The sequence below is a fragment of the Amblyomma americanum genome, chromosome 5, assembly GCF_052857255.1.
Source record: "Amblyomma americanum isolate KBUSLIRL-KWMA chromosome 5, ASM5285725v1, whole genome shotgun sequence".
Lineage (NCBI taxonomy): Eukaryota > Metazoa > Arthropoda > Arachnida > Ixodida > Ixodidae > Amblyomma > Amblyomma americanum.
The window spans coordinates 185,230,932-185,249,283 of NC_135501.1; the positions used below are offsets into that span (position 1 = coordinate 185,230,932).

At 45.3% G+C, this 18,352-nt stretch overlaps 1 protein-coding gene across 3 annotated transcripts in view; it reads right to left on the bottom strand.

The window, feature by feature from the left end:
• Positions 1 to 4,263: 4,263 nt before the first annotated feature.
• Positions 4,264 to 18,352, bottom strand: part of LOC144133180 (phospholipase A1-like) — a 129,303-nt gene continuing 115,214 nt past the window's right edge. For 2 of the 3 annotated variants that reach the window (XM_077666067.1, XM_077666066.1), the window contains exons 2-8: positions 15,633 to 15,708; positions 15,020 to 15,171; positions 13,521 to 13,691; positions 10,925 to 11,233; positions 7,246 to 7,498; positions 5,559 to 5,744; positions 4,264 to 4,771 (exon numbers count right to left, since the gene is read on the bottom strand). In XM_077666067.1, the coding sequence (XP_077522193.1) occupies positions 4,506 to 4,771; positions 5,559 to 5,744; positions 7,246 to 7,498; positions 10,925 to 11,233; positions 13,521 to 13,691; positions 15,020 to 15,171; positions 15,633 to 15,684 (1,389 nt within the window). In that variant the 5' untranslated portion in view covers positions 15,685 to 15,708 and the 3' untranslated portion in view covers positions 4,264 to 4,505. The remainder of the gene's footprint in view (positions 4,772 to 5,558; positions 5,745 to 7,245; positions 7,499 to 10,924; positions 11,234 to 13,520; positions 13,692 to 15,019; positions 15,172 to 15,632; positions 15,709 to 18,352) is intronic. The other variant, XM_077666068.1, reaches the window with a different exon arrangement.

The following is an 18,352-nucleotide window of genomic DNA, read 5'->3' on the forward strand; positions in this document are numbered from 1 at the left end:
GCTGGAAACTGTAGGAAAATATTTATTCAAAATTTATGTCTGTTCCTGTTTACTTCTCCATGTACCGAAGCTGTGAGAATGGTAACTGTGAATGGGGATTAGCTGCCATTTAGATTTCGAACCTTGTCTCACATATGTTTTAATGAGGCTGAGCTGTTTACTTTGCCACAAAGTTTTTACTTCACTACGGCAAATATATCAAGTTTTCGCCCACGCCTTTTTCTAAATTTATGAAGTTCCCTTTTGTTTGGAATCAAGAAATAAAAATCACAGGCTTAGTTATTTTCTTTTTCCTTCTTTATATTCTTGTGTATATCAAAATTAGTGATTTTTAGTACTCTAGAGGACAGAGGTAATAATGCTGTTTCTGAAAAATTGCTTCTAAAGTTCGTCTAGACTGAGGTTGTCCGGATCTATTTTATCTGGGCTGGCCTTTTGTCGCAACAGTTCCCAGTCGGCTAAATACAGCTTCCAACGTCGTAGTTTATTTTTTTAATGACTCCCAGTGATGTCCTTAAGCTGATCAGTAAAGGTAGATGATCGCTTCCTTGCGGGTTGTCAAAAACAGCTCACTGACAATCTAAAAATAGAAGATAAATTAAAAAAAAAGACCAATACAGTTCATTTTTCCTAAGCTAAGAGAACAACAGGTTGGTTTTGCGGTGTTTAGTAAACAAAGTTTACCACATAGTATAAAAACCTCAATAACTTCATCTCTAGTGTCGGTTTTGTCAATACTCCAAAAACTAGGGAGTACGTTAAAACCTTCGATTAGTAAATATGGTTCTGGTCTTTGCTCTAGAAGGTCTTCTAATTAATGGATGGTTATTCTAAGATGTGGCTGTAGATATACGCAGCACACTAAGTATTTTAAATGTAGTGTTCTAGCTTTGAATGCCCGCGAACAAACTGACGTCATCTGCGTAGATTTTGCCGATGCATTTGATAACGTTCCACATGGTCAATTGCTTTTTAAACTTAAGAATGCAGGCATTGCTTCAGACATTGTGAACTGGATTGCAGGCTACTCGAGTGGTCGTGTACAATCGGTTCGTATTGGAAACTGCATGTCTAGTTCACTAGAAGTTTTGTCTGGAGTTCCACAAGAGTCAGTGTTGGGGCCGTTATTGTTTTTATTGACATAAATGATTTTCCTTGTGTTCTCGAACCACCTGTAAAAATTACTCTTTTTGCGGACTATTGTCTAGTTTACTCCTGCATGACAGATACAACAGATGAAATTAAAATCAACCGATGCCTGCAAGGTTTATGTTCCAGGTGTGTAAAATCGGGAATGGAAATAAACTACTCGAAGTCGACGTTTTCTCGTAATACAAGGAAAAAAAAAACGCGCTTTCCTTTGCACTGACATCGCACAGCACACGGGCGCCTTAGCGTTTTTCCTTCATAAAAACGCTAAGGCGCCCGTGTGCTGTGCGATGTCAGTGCACGTTAAAGGTCCCCAGGTGGTCGAAATTATTCCGGAGCCCTTCACTACGGCACCTATTCCTTTCTTCTTTCAGTCCCTCCTTCATTCCTTCCCTTACGGCGCGGTTCAGGTGTCCAACGATATATGAGACAGATACTGCGCCATTTCCTTTCCCCAAAAAAACAATTATCATTATTATTTGAATATAAAATTGGCGAAAACTGCTTGTCGAATGTGCCTAGCTTCAAGTACTTAGGAGTAATCATTCATCATGATCTGTGCTGGCGCACCCATGTGGAGGAGGTCTGCTCCAAAGCCTATAGAAAACTGCAGTATTTGAGAAAAAAATTGCATCATGCACCAAAAAATTTGAAGCTAACTGCGAACAAGACGGTTTTAGAGCATGCCTCATCAGTTTGGAGCCCTCGCCAAGTTTATTTGCGAGATAGACTAGAAAAAAATTCAGAGAACCGCACTGCGTTTTGTTTGTTCGCGTTATCGGAGAGCCCATTCTGTAACAGACATGTTGCAATCTCGCGACCTGGAACTGCTAGAGACACGACGAGAAAAACAAGGGTTGAAATTGCTTTTTCTTTAAATAACTAGGGATCAAATAAAAGTAAACAAGGCAACCTATATTCATACGCCCCTGGCGCTGGTCCTGTCGTGGTTGTTTCTCTTTTGTCCCCGTTTTTCGCGCGGTTTTCTTTGTGAATCATGAACCAACTAGCCCAAACTAGAGTTCTCCTGAAACACAGTGCGCGTTTGAATCACAGTGCCACACAACAGCTTTATAAAACACGCCTCTATGGTTTCTAGAACACTTTCTTTCCTTCATGTATTGATATGTGGAATGGCTTTTCTCAACACACTGTAGCGGCTCAAAATGTCAAAGATTTTGAACGCCTTTTCGAATTGCATTACAGACAACGGGAGAATTGACAATTCATCATGCTGTTATTATTTCGCATATTTCTGTTTCCGCTTTCACGCATGCTTTGCTTTCTTCTGTATTACGTGTACTTGTGCTTTGACCCATATTTATGACCATGAGATTGTGACTGAACTGCTGATGCCTATAAACCATGCTTATTTTTTTACTAATTCCTCACCTTTAATGGCTCTCAAGTGAGGGCTACAGTATTCTTAAACAAAATTTGTGTAGGATGCCCACCTCAGCTTCTAATCTAGATTTAAGCTGACGTTATCGAGCTGCAACTCCTTTTGAACAATGATGGCAACGCCACCTGAGAGCCTGCTCTCCTGCACTCGGTTGCGGCGAGACTTCATAGTTCTTGAGTATTTTGAGTAGTTTTTTGTAAGCACAAGGCCACATGTGAGAGTGGAGCCAGTATGTCTTCTGCATTGTTTACGTTATGCAGAAGTCCCCTGCAGCTTCAGTGTATGAAAGCCATCTTGGATTATAAGTGTGTCGTGAAAGAACTAGGTGGTGTTTTGTGATTCAGGGCTTGCCTCTTTTGTGTCAATCCAAGGAGCGCCGCCGTCCATCTGACGTCACAGGACTGTTTTTACTTGTGTCCATAGCACACACTGACGTCCGTAAAAAAAGCGCAGGAAGGAGGGGGGGGGGGGGGTTGTTGGGCCTCGCCGTGTGGGGCTTTGTTGCCTGGAGGTCCGCGCAGCCTGTTTTGTGGGTGGTAACGCAGCGCCAGCTGCTGCCACCTAGGGCACGAGTGGCCCAGGCTCATTGCGAGTGATCTGGGCACGCGCCGCAGGCCGCTGTGATGCCGTGCCTGGTTCCATCAGAATGAAGAAACTAGGTACGTGCATCAAACAAACTCGCTTCCGCACTTCCGTGAAGGTTATGTTTTCTTTACTTTGTGACAATTTGTGTTGTCTTCATACTGGGCATGCACGTGAGTACGCAGTTTGGCTGCTCTCGCAATTTAGACAAAGGTGTAGTCCAACTGCACAGTTGTCAGTGATGGTCGTGGGAAGCACATTCGGCGCATGTCAATTGGCCCCGGCAGCTCTGAGAGAAGTTGCCGTGCCGCTGGAACTTAAAGCAGCGTCGTGGATTCGGTATGTATTGCCCAAGTTGGAGCCCTTTAGGTACCCTATTTCTACAGAGTCTGGGAGTATTCTTGACGAAAATGTCACGACAATGTGTTTCGTGGGTGACTCTCTCCATTTTTATTGTGTGCCCATTGGTCACCTTGTGACCCTTCAGGACTTCAACAGGTTCTCCAGTTGCAAATTTACTATCGTCCACTGAGATGACTCCACGCACTGTGTTCAGTAGTCGGTGTGGGCTGACTGTTATAGGGATATGTCTCCAAGAGAAGCGATTTCTGAGAATTTTCGCAGTAGGGGTTGTACAGAACTTGTAGTAGAAGATCTCTATTTGCTAACGTCGTTATCTTGTAATCGTCTGTAAGTTCTAGTGACAGTGAACGGTGAAATAAGTCGAGCAGTCTTTTCTTCGTGAAAAAGATAGATGTCCGGGTGCACCCTCTCTTGCGAGGGAGGTCGATCTAAAAAGAATTAGAAGCCACAAGTTTGTTTGCTGTTCGGCACCGGTGCCAGCCCCCCATCATGGAGCCTAACATGGGGACAGGGATAGGAGCTTTAAAAAAGCTCTGCCCACGCCAGCTGCACATCACCCCTATAAACCCGGTATGGCGCAACACAGGGTCGTCAGCAAAAGAAGGTTAGTTCTAACCGCCAGGAAAGAAGGAAAAACCAAGGACGAAGAAGATGGACAGGACAGTTACGAGCAAGGCAATAAAGTTAAACATGTATAGAACAGGAAATGATTGGGGCTGATGCATTTCAACACCGAAACAAAAATGCTTTCAAGTTATATTTTGCGCAAAAGTTTATTGTCTCACAGAATGCAAACAAATATCTGAGTGCACGACACTGCTGCGAAGGGCAGGGCAAAGTATTTAAAAGAGACACAGTTATCAGTCTCATTTGTGTAAGGGCAACCATTTCTTAATATCTTGACATGTCAGCTGCTCTGGATGAGCTGAGCATTGGGATAAAACTCTTTCCACATTTTCAACTTTGCGATATAGCATATTCAGCACGATCCATGTCAGGCCAATCACGTTCAGAGATTCCCAACGTGACCTTCAATACCTTTGCAGTACGGTGCCTGGTCGTTTGTTTCCAAATACTGGTCTCCCCTTCCCAGCTTCTTAATGCTGTCAATACCCATTTCGCCAATGTAAGATGAATTTGTGAGATTCTTGCAGTCTCTGTAACCTTCCCAGCCTTCCTTGCAGTAGTGTGACGTGAATGAGCAATTGGCGCTCATTACCGATTCGGTGAAAAGAGCCTGAGCTCTCTTGTGGCTGCACACCAAGTTAAGGGGATCTGCAATATATCAAGCCAGAAAAAATAAGCAATGAAAATCAGTGTCGCTTATGCAGTGCGCGAGTGCTCCCGAGATGCGCACAGCCGATTGTTGCCTAATTGAGGAACGAAAATATTGTCCGTACCCGTATTCCCAATATTTGCACCTATGTCTAAGCAAGAATTATAGCCCACAGTCCACAAAAGCACACAATAGCATGAGCAATAGAAAGAAAGCCTGTTGCTTTTTTCTGATATAAATATCGATAGCAAGCAAGCTTTGCCACATGACTGCATTTTGAGTAACCAATGGTGATGCACGGTAATGTGTATTCCTTTCCCCATGCCCTTTCCCCGGTACCTTCGCTAGCGCCTGCAGAAAACTAACACTGTCTTTTGTGCAAGCAAACGTTTCACACGACAACAATGTACAAGTGCAGAAATTGCAGAATTCGCGCGCCTTACTTTCGCCCATTTCTTCACAAGAATAATGGACCATGTTTGCATATTACGTGGCGCCTCTCCAGGTGAGTGAAACCTGTCGTGAGTGGCGCCTAGTAGGGCTCCAACAGTTACATTATCACCCTAAAGATACTTTATATATCCGCTCTTGCACCTCGTTAACTCCTTTAGCTGCCACATGGCACGTACCACATACCTGACAATGGGCATGAACGGTACGGGAACCCCCTCTTCTCAACAGAAAAAAATGTCGTAGATTCTCATTTACTAAAGGCAGAATGGCGCTCTGGCTTTTTACCAAAACGCAGATTTAATGGCTACTGTTGTAAGAGCAAGGACCTAGTACCTGTGCATTTCGGCTGGTCTGAACCACCGTTGGGGTAGAAGTCGACATGCCCTATGGATTCGTTCAGTCCGAGCTTAGATTCGCTTAACTTGCCTCCATTTGTATGAATTATGTCGACAAAAATGGCATCCGTTTTCGACAAGGACACATTCGAGTTTTCAAACAAAGGCCCAGCAGGGTCCAGTCCTAAAAGAAAAAAAAAACATTGTGTGGTGGCACTTTGGTCTAATCTTTTTCTTCACCGCATAAGTTTCGCCTGAAGAGATCCGTGGTACTCGGCACGATTACAGCGGATGACATTCAACATAACTTAATGGAAGTGTAATCTGTCCTCTACGTGCGACAAAGTTTCTGTGACAAGTTTTTTACACGAAAAAATAAAAGCTGTTATAAGTAGGCACCGAAACAAGTGCAGTTATATGAAAGCAGTGGACAACCATTGGACCACAGTAACATCACCGGCACCTGTAAAGATTGGCGAGAAATATCTTCCAGGTTATGCATACCTCTGTTCTTAATAACCACGTGGTTGTTAAAGAACAACTTGCGTTGATTCATGACCACTATCTCGTTGCTAAAAATCTCCTGATAATAATTATTCTGCCTTTGATGAAAATGATATTGCTCGTTCTCTTTTTACATGCTTGCGAATCGAAGCTAGACTGATAGGCTAGAATCATGAAATAGCAAATAAATCATTTTTACAGAGAACAGAGCTTTGATAAGCAAGAAAAGTATGTGAAAGCGAAAAACATGCCGCGATTATCTGGCTCTGAGCTAGTTGGTTCATGTATTGCACAGTGCGCCGAAATAAAGATTAATTGTTAGTCAGCCTCGTGTCGTGTCTCCTTGCTGCGTGCTCTCCCTCATTGGCTGCTGTTTTAAGTGCAATATGAACTAACTAGCTCAGATCCGGATCATCCCGCAGCATCTCTCGAATTCATTGAGCCCGTCTTCTTGTTCCTTTCTACTCATCGATCCCCATCTTCTATGTTTTCTGATTGCTACCGCACAGTGCAGGGAAAGAGTGCTTTCGTGTTGTATCAAGAAGAAAACGCCACCGGAAGTTGTAAAGCTTTTTGGCCTGTTTGGTTCATATCACTGGGGCATGGCCTGAGAATTACGAACACACTACGGCCTGAGCGCTGGAGACAAGTAAGACTTCTCACGGACACCTAACGGTATTCTCACGGACTTCTCAAGGTTTCGTTGCCTAGAAGATCCGGAGCCGGCGTCGTAAGCGAAAAATCACCAGCATGGCTCTGGCAGGTGCTGCCCAGAGAGCAACCTAGGAGGTAGGTGGGCCACCTAGGTGACGTGACCTTGAAGCGTCATCACAACATGCCCACGGAATAGCAAGCAAGCTGCCCACTTTGTCAGGTGGCAGTTAAATTAATGATTGGTAACTCGGCACGATCAGCCTGGCCCACACAAGGCCCATCGGTGGCAGCACCTGCCATCGCAGGGCACTGGCGCATCTCAACCGCTGCACCACTGCGCCAGGAGTGGTATGAGGACTCCCTTGGGGCATATGCATGTAAAGAAGACACTTTGCATATATGAGCTACGCTGTCGCGTCATACGCTTAAGGCGGAGCCTGAATGTCTCCTCCGCTTTTACTTCTCTCCCCGACTCAAGTTTTTTACACTGTCTCGGGGACCAGATGTTCTGCTTCATGAAGTGGTACCTGTGATCCGTCCTAGTTTGTGCCCCGTATTCGACTCCAAATGCCGGGCGCAAAATCCCGCTTGGTGCGCGCCCAGGCTGAATCCTATGAGGTGCATATCTTGTGGCATCAGGGCGTAATCAGAGGACTGCATCATCTCCATCAGTAGTAAAGACAGCAGGATACCCGGCAAAGGGGTGTTTGCGGCAGCCGCTGCGTAGTTCGGAAACATAGCTCCATCAATCCATTCGACGATTAATACGTTGCAGTCAATCTGAAACAAAACAAAATGATCCACGGTTATGAGGTCTTTTCGATACCCCAAGCGGCAGTGTTAGCTAATATCTTCTAATCATTTATTACTGCTTCAAATTGGTTTTATTTTGGCCAAATTTTTTTTTATAGGGGTTTAACGTCTCAAAGCAACTCAGGCTATGAGAGACGCCGTAGTGAAAGGCTCCCGAAATTTCGACCACCTGGGGTTCTTTAACGTGCACTGACATCGCACAGTACACGGGCCTCCAGAATTTTGCCTCCATCGAAATTCGACCGCCGCGGCCGGGATCGAACCCGCGTCTTTCGGGCCGGCAGCCGAGCGCCATAACCACTCAGCCACTGTGGCGGCCCTATTCTGGCCAAACTACCACGCCACTTATTTAAAGTAAACATAAAAAACATGCAAAAAATGAGCAACGGAGGCAGAATGAGCTCGCGCATGAAAAAGTTGCTGCGGACTTAGAAACATATATTTACTTTAACAGAAAATTGGCGGCACGAGTGCAGGAATTAAGTACTCGTCTTTTTTTAGTATACTTATGACAACGCATGCATACGTCGACCAACCTTGCTGCAATAGTTAATTTCAGCGAAAAAAAACCACCCATGGCAGCGTTGTATTTACTAATATTTGTACTAAGTACTGTACAGCGATATTATGAGTGGCTATGGCCCATGAGAAACCACGAAGGAATGGGCTTTTTACAGGGCAGCTGTTGGCAGTTCATTCCCGCTGTATCCGTCGGTGTTCGCGTTGAGGCCCCTGCCTAATAACGTGCCCGACGAGGCTCACGTTATTAGGCAACCTTCCGCCGCCTTTCAGGTCAACTTCCCTCCAGGTAGTTCCCGAGGCAATTGCCCTCCGCATGCGCTTTACGCTCTCACCATACCTTCCTCCGTCTAGGGTAACCTTCCTCCTCCTTCTAGGCTAACTACCCTCCAGGAAGCTCTCGTGGAAACCCCTCCCAGGTCGCCTCTTCATCCTACAATCTTCCTTCCACCGTAACCACCATCTGAATGGTTCCCGTGGCAGTGCACCCACAGGTTACGTCGACTACTGCTACTACAACGCGAAAGCCAGGAACGGGCTCATAACAGCCGTCCCTGTAAACTGTCTTGACGGCGCCACAGTTTGATCGCAAAAAGAATGGCTGGCGGTTTAGAATTGTTAATCACAAAATATTGCGCGAAAGTACAACTTTTTGCAGGTGGACACCACCACCACGTACCTGAAAGCGCGACTGAGGTGTCCACTGACCCAGGGAGCCAGTTATGCGCATTCACAAATTTTTAATCGTCGTTGTCAATTTTACCGAATGTACGCCTCCGGCCTATGCTCCGGTGCCGCATTTCTGGAGCAATGTTGTCAACGCCAACGCGTATTGCTCTAGTGCCGTGTTTCTGCCGCAACGTTGTCCACCCCAACACATGCAGCGCACATCTGTCAGTCACTACCGCCACACGAATATTATTTTAATAGTAGCATTAGCTATGAAGAAGACGCGCAATGCACAGCGCGGGACTGCGTTAGTTTACCACAAAGCGTGTTCTGCTGCGGCGATAGCCTATGCTCTCGTGCAGTGAACAACGAAGCTGATCTGTTCGCGCAGCCGCGGGTTCGAATCCCTTTCACGGCAATATTTATTTCCCTTATTTGTGGATTGTCTAAGATCACCCTTAAGGTCAAGCATCACAAAAACCGGAGAGCTGGTTTGGCCTCGAGAAGTAGTGCTTCGCCATAAAACACCCGGTGTCAGCGATACCTTGCATTTTATGGCTTCTCTTCACTCTGCAAACCTGCGCTTCCAATGAAAGCTGCCTCTCCATTACAGAGCAGTAATGTATCGATACAGGTTTGTTTCAGTTTTTCCTCATCGTGCCCTTAAAGCAGTACTATATCATGTAGATTTGTGTTCCTTTGTGCTGGATGAATAGAGGTCGCTCTTTCCGCATCACTTAACTAATGCTATTTAGCGGACTAATAACTACTACTGACGTACCCCTGAACACTTCCAAAAATAGGCTTTTTCCTGTAGTGGCCTGCCGTCTCCTCTTTCCGTTTCGCCATAGTAAAACAGGTATACGCGCACCCCGGCTTGGTGGCAGTTGTGGCTCCATTCGGAGTATATTCAACCACGCTAGGATACAGTAACAGATGACAGCTTGGGCAGCAATGTAGTAGGCATTTGGCTATAAAACAGTCTCTACATGTAAAACACCTGTATACCCGGGTACAATCCATGCAAGGAACAACTCGCCGAGATAGCTTAGTATCTATGGCGTTGCGGCGACAAGGATTAGATCCTGCGACCTTGGGATCAGGATTCTAGCGCAACAGAGGCGGCCTACTTTCGATGGAGGGGAAATTTGCCAATGTCAGTGCATGTTGTGAAACCTCAAGCGGTCTAAAGTGGTATGGAGCTCTCTATTACGGCATCCCTCAATGCCCACGCGCTGCTTAGTAACGTTAAACCCAATGTACGACCGTCAACATTCACCTCACAAACGGGGGATGCAGGCTTTGATCCCCAGTGCCGCCTGGTACCCACCGCTTTACAATAATACAAGTTTTCCCTACGCTTCAGAGTAAGCTCTAAGTGGGTGAATCGCTTCGAAAGTTGGTCTCTTGATCCCACCTTCAGTAGTAATAATAATAATAATAATTTGTTTTGGGGGAAAGGAAATGGCGCAGTATCTGTGTCATATATCGGCGGACACCTGAACCGCGTCGTAAGGGAAGGGACAAAGGAGGGAGTGAAAGAAAAAGGAAGAAAGAGGTTTATGGTTTAGGGGGTTTAACGTCCCAAAGCGACTAAGGCTATGAGAGACGCTGTAGTGAAGGGCTCCGGAAATTTCGACCACCTGGGGTTCTTTAACGTGCACTGACATCGCACAGTACACGGGCCTCCAGAATTTCGCCTCCATCGAAATTCAACCGCCGCGGCCGGGATCGAACCCGCGTCTTTCGGGCCGGCAGCCGAGCACCATAACCACTCAGACACCGCGGCGACGGAAGAGGTGCCGTAGTGGAGGGCTCCGGAATAATTTCGGCCACCTGGGGATCTTTAACGTGCGCTGACATCGCACAGCACACGGACGCCTTGGCGTTTTACCTCCATAAAAACACAGCCGCCGCGGTTGGGTTCGAACCCGGGAACTCCACCTTCTGTAGACAAAACCACTTCGTGCAATGACGCCCTTTGGCCGAAGCGCCCTTTGCGCTATTAAAATTAATCACCCCAGTCGTATTCGTGCACTTTCGGAGGAACGCCGAAATATTTGCTAGAAAGAAGCGTGAGTGTTGCATACTAAGAGCTTCCATTCGTTAGGCGTGGTTGTGTTAAAAAAATAGCAGCGCCGTAGTTATGCCGGCATTGATAGCTAAGGCTTGTTTCACGTGAGACTGCTAGCATGCAAACTTTACCCTGTTAAGCAAGGCGTCTTTCAGGTCTTCCATCCAGGTCATGTCGCGATCTCGAGTGAATCCATGCGTGATCCCAAAAAGTGGCTTGGCGAGGTCAACTTTATAGGTTTCGTAATAGCGTCCCCACGTGGTGTGGTTCACTTCGATCCCAGCACTGCCGTGATTTGGGAAGAATACAAACCGAGTTCCAATTTTTTCGGGGTCCTCTGGCCCTCCAATCTCTAGGCCGGTTCCGTTTTCAGGATTAAAGCAACCTATGCCTTCGTAGCAGCTGTGATTTCCTCGGTACGACTTGATACGTTGCTCTATCTGAAAAAGAAGTCGACAAGAATAGCTTATGCAAAACTTTTTGCTAAAGTGTTTTTACTGTTTTCAATGGGTGATGCTGTTTCCTTTAACGGGCGGAATTATCATGGTTCGTCGAAATCTTCTCTAAAGGAGTATAGACACCACCAAATATCAGCTGTATGTTTTATTCTCTGTAATAATTCGTTAGACATTACACGGATCACGACGCAGTATACGCCTCCGACCGGTTGAGGGGACTTGTCCCGCTTCGACCGCTGTGGTTTCTTTTTCGCGATGCACCCTCCCTAGTTAGTTACCTTAACCAACAAGAGAGGGCGCCTCTGGTACAGCGCCACGAGCGCCACGGACGACATGACTGCCGCGCGCGCGTGGGAAACAGCTCTCTCGCTTCAGCCGGGGAAATCGTCATATCCGGATGTTTCAGCGCGGCGCTCCGCTCTCCGCCAGCGAGGCGGGACCTCGTGGGGACATTCCTGCCAACTCGTCCATTCCGGACTCGGAGCTTCGCCCTTGCCCTAGCGTGGGTGAACGTGCGCTCGTAACCTCGCTGATGAGTCGGACGACCTCGATTCCTTGGCGTATTTTGCTGCTAGTTGGCGTTATTGTTGCTGCAGCAATAAATGCCTTGCTTGTCAGCCAAAGTGTCGTTCCTTTATTCCCTCTCAGAAGAGGGCCCGCGGAGGTCGGCGTGCGCTAGGTAGCGCTCGCGATCATGGGGTGCGGTCGTCGATTTCGAACTGTGTAAGCAGAGGTTAAGCGCGGCAAACGTATTTATCCCCCTATTACAACCCCGCCCGCTAAACAACTTGTACTTGAATTTCTTCTGTCACCTGTTTCGGTTTCAACACCCGAGCCATGCCTGTGACGTCAGTGGTCAGTACACGTTACGTGAGGCATTAAGAATACTGCAATATAATTGATGCTTCTACACTATTAGTGATTCCAGCTCTTGAGGCAGACTGGATTTGGCGTCTTAGTAAATTAAAATGTCTTATATAAGCAATAGCATAGAAGTTTTCTTCATTCTTGACATGACCTATACTGACATTTGAAGTCAAAGCCATCAGTTGGGCGTTGAAACGAAAATAGCAACAAGTGCGAGAATAAATTCAATTATAAATTATTTACCAGTCGTACGCGAATACCACGCGATGATAAATGTATGCTAATGGCTTGCGCATCATTACAAATAAAAAACATGCAACCAAAAATTTTGCGTCTATATTGTGTTAATGTCACTACCGGTAATATTGTCTTAATTCAAACTTTCCTCAGAGCCGCGTAAGCTGTAATATTTGCCGGGTGAAAAGTGCTAAAATTTTCCGCATACTCTTAGCGTTTGTATCAAACACTATCGATATGGAAAAAGAAAACTTAGCAGTATGCTACACTTCCGTGCATGAAAACCCTCAATCAAAGGCGCAGATTGCATCACGACGGCTTTCTGCATGATGGTGTTGCACGAAAGAATAAAGGCTAAAGAACGCTGTTGCATGACTCATTAGTGCCTCATTAATTGTGCTCGGCTACGTCCCGCTCTTCGAATAGGGTTCGAACTGTGGGGCGTATGGCCCCTTTGTCATAATGCCTTCAGTGCAGCTTCACTAAAGGCTGGGTATGCACTTTTTACTTTTGTGGTGCAGGCATGCCACGTAGATGTACATTATGTAAATATGCCACTTGCTACATGTCCACTTAACCAGAAGTGGCTTAACCTCAATCAACGCTGCGTCCGCTTAACATTCAAGGACGCTGGTGACTGATGATCGCTCAGCACAACTCAGTTTTCGCCGCGTTAAGAATACGCAGTAGTGATTTCTTCAAAGAACGTTCCTGCGTCATATAAATGGAAACGCCGAGTCCTTCACGCACCAATCTTTTCAATTAAGTTGGGCTATTCATTTGATGGCTCTGCAGAATCTAAACTGGCAGTTTTCTTTCCCTTATAACATGAGGGTCCAGGACGGAACTTATCGGGGCGCGACAAATTGTAGTCAGTGACACGAAACGAGAGCTGTAACTCAGAGAGTTTGGCTAACACCTCTCTCGCAAGATACTCACGCGGGAGGCCTGATCTGTCCACCTCGGCAAAACTGCCTCTTCATAGGGCAATTGCCTCCAGCACCTGCTCACCATCTCGGGGGAGGAACTAATATTAACGCCCTGTACCTCAAGACAACGGTCCCGAAAATGGGTCGTATAAATAAATGTTTTTTTCTCTCCCTCTAACTCTCTGTCGTGACGACGGCGTCTAATTACTAGAAAATCAACAAAAAGGCGTACTCACTTGCACAAAAACTGTATTCTTCACTGTCTTCACCAGTGACGTCCATGTCGACGAAAAAGTCCATCTCTTACTACGGGGACTTTCAGATCGCCCACAACTGGTCAGGTCTTCATTGCTCGAGAAACAAGCCCGTAATTGATCTAATTCCTCTTGTGACAGCTCTGAAATTTTCTACAATAAACGATAACAACGGTTAACAGACGGAGACACAGTTATATATAAGGAAAATTGATTTCCTAAGCTCGTGTTTAAAATTGCTTTCTCTCCGCGGTGAACTTGAATTAATTCGAAGTATTCCAACCTCCCATTTCAGCTCAATTCAATCGTATTCAAAAGTTACAGAATACACGTCCATTCACTCTGCAAAAAAAAAGGAACTCAAAGTATTTTTGGGACTCAACCTGATGCCGATAGATTTAGTGCAACCACGTCCTCAGACAACATCATCTGCTCGGCGAACGTTGTTACATGCGCATCTGTGAAATGACCACGGAGATTTTAAGCTCTCCTTTGTCATCTTCCATTCGTAAATTCGTAACTTTACCAAGCAAGCAATGCCCTTTACCGCGTTCAGCAGGCTAGCTTCAAATTTATTCTCGCATCACAGAACCAATTCACTGCGTTTGCGAAACCGGTCTTTTCTGTATTGCAATGTGTGGAATAGTAAAGGTGCAAGTATGCTTCTGTGGCAAGTACACCGCTAAATCTAATTTTAGGTGTTTATGGACTATACCTGAAAATACACACTAAAGGGGACATTAGACGCAGAGGTGGGCGTCGCTTTACGCGCACTGCCTGCGTGCGAAATTTCGAATTGCACTTGAAGTTGGCCTAATTTGTTGAACCATAGCACTGAGTCTAATCACTTTTTCATAATTCTAGAAACTGAAACGATTATCACGACATTAGTAGACGGAAACAGCTTGTGCCATGCGCTCTTTGCTCACAGATGCCACTGAGCCATAAAAATTCATAAATGTCATACCAATGGCGACCTACAAATCTCTCATTGCAAAACAGGGGCCCATCTGTAATACGCAAAAAGTTAACTCCAAGAAATGAATCCGGTGACTGCTTAACTTGACAGACCTTTTTCACGTCCGCCAACACTGGTATTACTATACCGCAGAAGCCATCTTTTTACTTCAGAAAGCAAATTTATAAAAATTGGCGGCAGGTTCCTCTGAAAAACCTGGTATGTCGCCATGACATGCGCCGGCGTCCATACTGCGGAGGTCACCGTCCGATAAAAAATGGCCTGGCTAGCGAGTCATCCATTTTATTTAATTAAACTTTGAAGGTACTCAGCCAAGAATGGAAAACAGACTGGTTGCATCTAATTATGTGACTCCGTTTCCCTCCACCGCCTCCTCGTTACTGAGTTCACGCATGCCCGGCTTCAATGTTAAAATACGTATCGAAGGAAATGCTACTCTTCAATCTGAAATATTCGCTAAAATAAATTGGGAATGGTTGCCGTGAGCGCTGTCCGTGACTACCTCCAGAGCCGACATAAGGGCTAGGGTATCCTCAATGACGTCTTTGGTCCATTCGCCTTCATCTTTTTCTGAGGAACTATCTGCAAAAACTTTTCCCTCTCCATTCACTCCGTCTTCATCTGCAGCTGCGCACAGGACTGCGATGAAAATAACTGCAATAAAAGCAGAAAAGTATGAGAACAGTTCAATTATTATCATAGGCATCTCTATTTGAGTGTATTTTGTATTTGAGACTTGGCGTATTTGACTCATACGCGAGAAGATGGGACGCGCCTTACTACTTGCATAATGTCGCCCATTTTGATAATGCTGCCCAATAAATAAGCGCTTGCACTGCCTCCTTGAAAAGAAAAAAACCATAATTTCATACGCAAACGTTTTCGAAGTATATGCGAACATGCTTTGATAAACCCCGCCCCCAACTCATCCTCCAATCATCAAATAACTTTAGTCAAGCTTTACTCCTTGTATATCTACACGATCTGCACAAGGCAGTGTTAGAAGCCTATATTTGAAATGCACCATCAACACTGCACACCATTACTTACTAAACAAATCTGCAGAGAGAGCACATCCACCCAAACGTTCTAAATTATCGTCTGATCTTACATACCTGGAAAAAAAGTGCCTCCTCCCGTCGCAATACGACTAAGATGCAGGGTCATCCTCTCCTAGGACGGTACTTCTTCCTGCAAATGTGATCCGCACTTGGCATACCGTGACTACTGACATCAGACACCTTTAGCGTACCGTGTTACCGTTACCGGAGTACCGGGAGCCCGCGGACCGCCGGTGAGCACGCTCTGATTGGTCTCGATGCTGCGGCGCGCGCGCACCTGACGGGTGCCTGGCGCCATCTGGTGCCGTCAAGGCGATTTGCGCGAGCGCATTGACTGCCTGGGGACTCCCGTTAAACCGGTAACGGCAACACGGCACACGGTATGCTAAAGGTGTCTATCAACTCGAACCTTCCGGAAGACTGAGCGTTGGAGTTGGCGTCAATATAGGGGCCGGACCGCACCGTATGCAGCGTTTAGAAGACTAGCGGCAGCAGACCAGGCGGGGAAAGAGGGTTGAGAAAAGGGGAAGGGAGCTGTTACCGGGGTGGTGACGCTGCGCTTGTCGAAGTACATTGTTTAACGCGGAATGAGCTTGAAGTTTGAATCCCGAAACTTTCAGCCTTCTAAGACTAGTTCTCTGAGAGCGCACTTTGCATCGAAATACTCAGAATATATATCAGGCTGCTCACAGCGGTAGGAAGTAGCGAGAGAAGAGGCCAAGCTCTTAGCAGCATTAGTCTTCGTCACATCTATTACCGAGTGGGATTTTATTGTCGCGCACAATCCCTTCTCTAGACATGCAGATATTCCTGACAATGTACCTCTCTGTGGCATTATGATAAGTTGTGGAGTTCAGACTAGAAGCAGACCAAAAATATACTTCATATATACAACTGGAATGTCTAGGCTATCAGGCCATGAAATATAACCTGTTGAAAGCAAACCGACAAAAAGCATCAGTGCTGAAGTGATCACCAGCTTTGCTGTCCTAGAAGTCAAAAGAAAATTTTCATTGAAAGTTTTTCTTTCTCCATACTCTCTCCGTTTCAGTGTCCGTTTTTAAATCAAGCGTTATATTTTCTATCCTGAGTCATATTAAGCAAGAAGCTTTCATTATAATACGTTCACGAAGTGCCTCTACATTATGTACATCGGTTAGTTCCTTACTACTTTTCAATGTAACGTCCCGAAAAAAAACACTTATTTCACTTTGTTTCCAGCGATGGGCGTGCACCCTCCGAATAGACGGAGGCTTCTTGCTGTATTTAAGGCACCTACGGGGAACTGTCCATTGACAATATCAAAATAACACAAGTGGTCCTGAAAACGCGCGAAATGAAAAGTCCAATTCATGAGCGACAACTACGGGTTTGGCGCCGTGATTTTACAATGTCTTAATGTCTTTGCCCTCAATTTAAGGCACATTTCCTCTGAAAATGCTTTGAAAAGTTCCGCTGAACGAGGTTCATTTGTAATTGATTCTATGTATCGTTTCAACTGCTTTGCCCAGAACTTTCCTTCATGAAAGAAAGGTGCATCCTTGCCACATGTAGCAATTATCATTTCATGCACATCCGCAGGATTATTTTCTTCCTTTATGAGGGATTAAATACAGGAAGCAATTTTGAAATCCCCCTCTTGCTTTGCAGACCCGCACTGTACTACACCTGAATCATGTTACTTTCAGTGCTTTCATTAGAGTGAAGTACATGTGTTGCATCTCCACACAGGCCTCAACCTGCAGGAGAGGCTCAGTTCTTAGAATGACAGAAAACGCTAGGGTATACAACTTACTAAAGAACTCCTGCATGAAAAGTGACGGCCTAGAAGTGTTCATTTTTCATTACTTGGATGTGGCAGGCATATATCAAATACTTATCTGACGAATGTATAGACACGCGGAGGATCAAAATAGAGCGCTAGACAAAAAGCCTTTAGCTCTGGTGTTATATCTTTTGGTTCGTACTGTTCCGTGTGTTTTGGGAACTGTAGCTGATAGAGCTGATGATTTGCAACACTAAGGCTGTCCAACACTGGTGCTTGTTTCTTGGCAAAATACTCAGTGCTGTTGGTGTTTTTATAACTAATTTCACCACTTTGTCCTCTATGCTCTCTCTGACTGAAGTGCTTCCGTGACTTTTCTTGCCTGAAACTCTTGCCGCATGACCTCACAATAATGCTTTCTGAGGGGTCTCATCTTCTCAAGTAGAACGAATAACCAATAAATAGTATTGTTATTATCGCCATGATATGTTCACATTCGAAGCAGTTCGCAGAGATCGTTGTGAACTTGCCAATGCCTGTATAAAAGAGATTTGAAAGCCCAATCTTTGTGACAACTTCTACGGGTTAAGGTGACAGCTCAATTCTTGAAAAACAATATTCATAACTGGTTTGCATGGCATAAAAATGTACGCAATGTATAGTTTTTAAATGAATTAAAAACAGTTAATGCTGTTAAATTTGATGTTCTTTAATCATACCATTTCCTATTTTTGCATCGCATTGAGCATACACTAACACCCACATGCAGCTCATCTGCAGTATTTGTTGACCGTTACTTGTTCTGCATGGTGCGTTCACACAACATTGTTCTAGAAATGAATGTGGCAACTCCTGTGCAAACAGTTTTCCGAAATTCAATCACTGGCCAAGCGCAATGCAATAAAATTCGTTACTCAAAATTTTTGATTGAATTTTAGCGCTACATCTGGTGATTTGCTATATTAGCGTCTTGCTCATGCAACGTCGGCGTGAAAGCTGAGCTGAATGT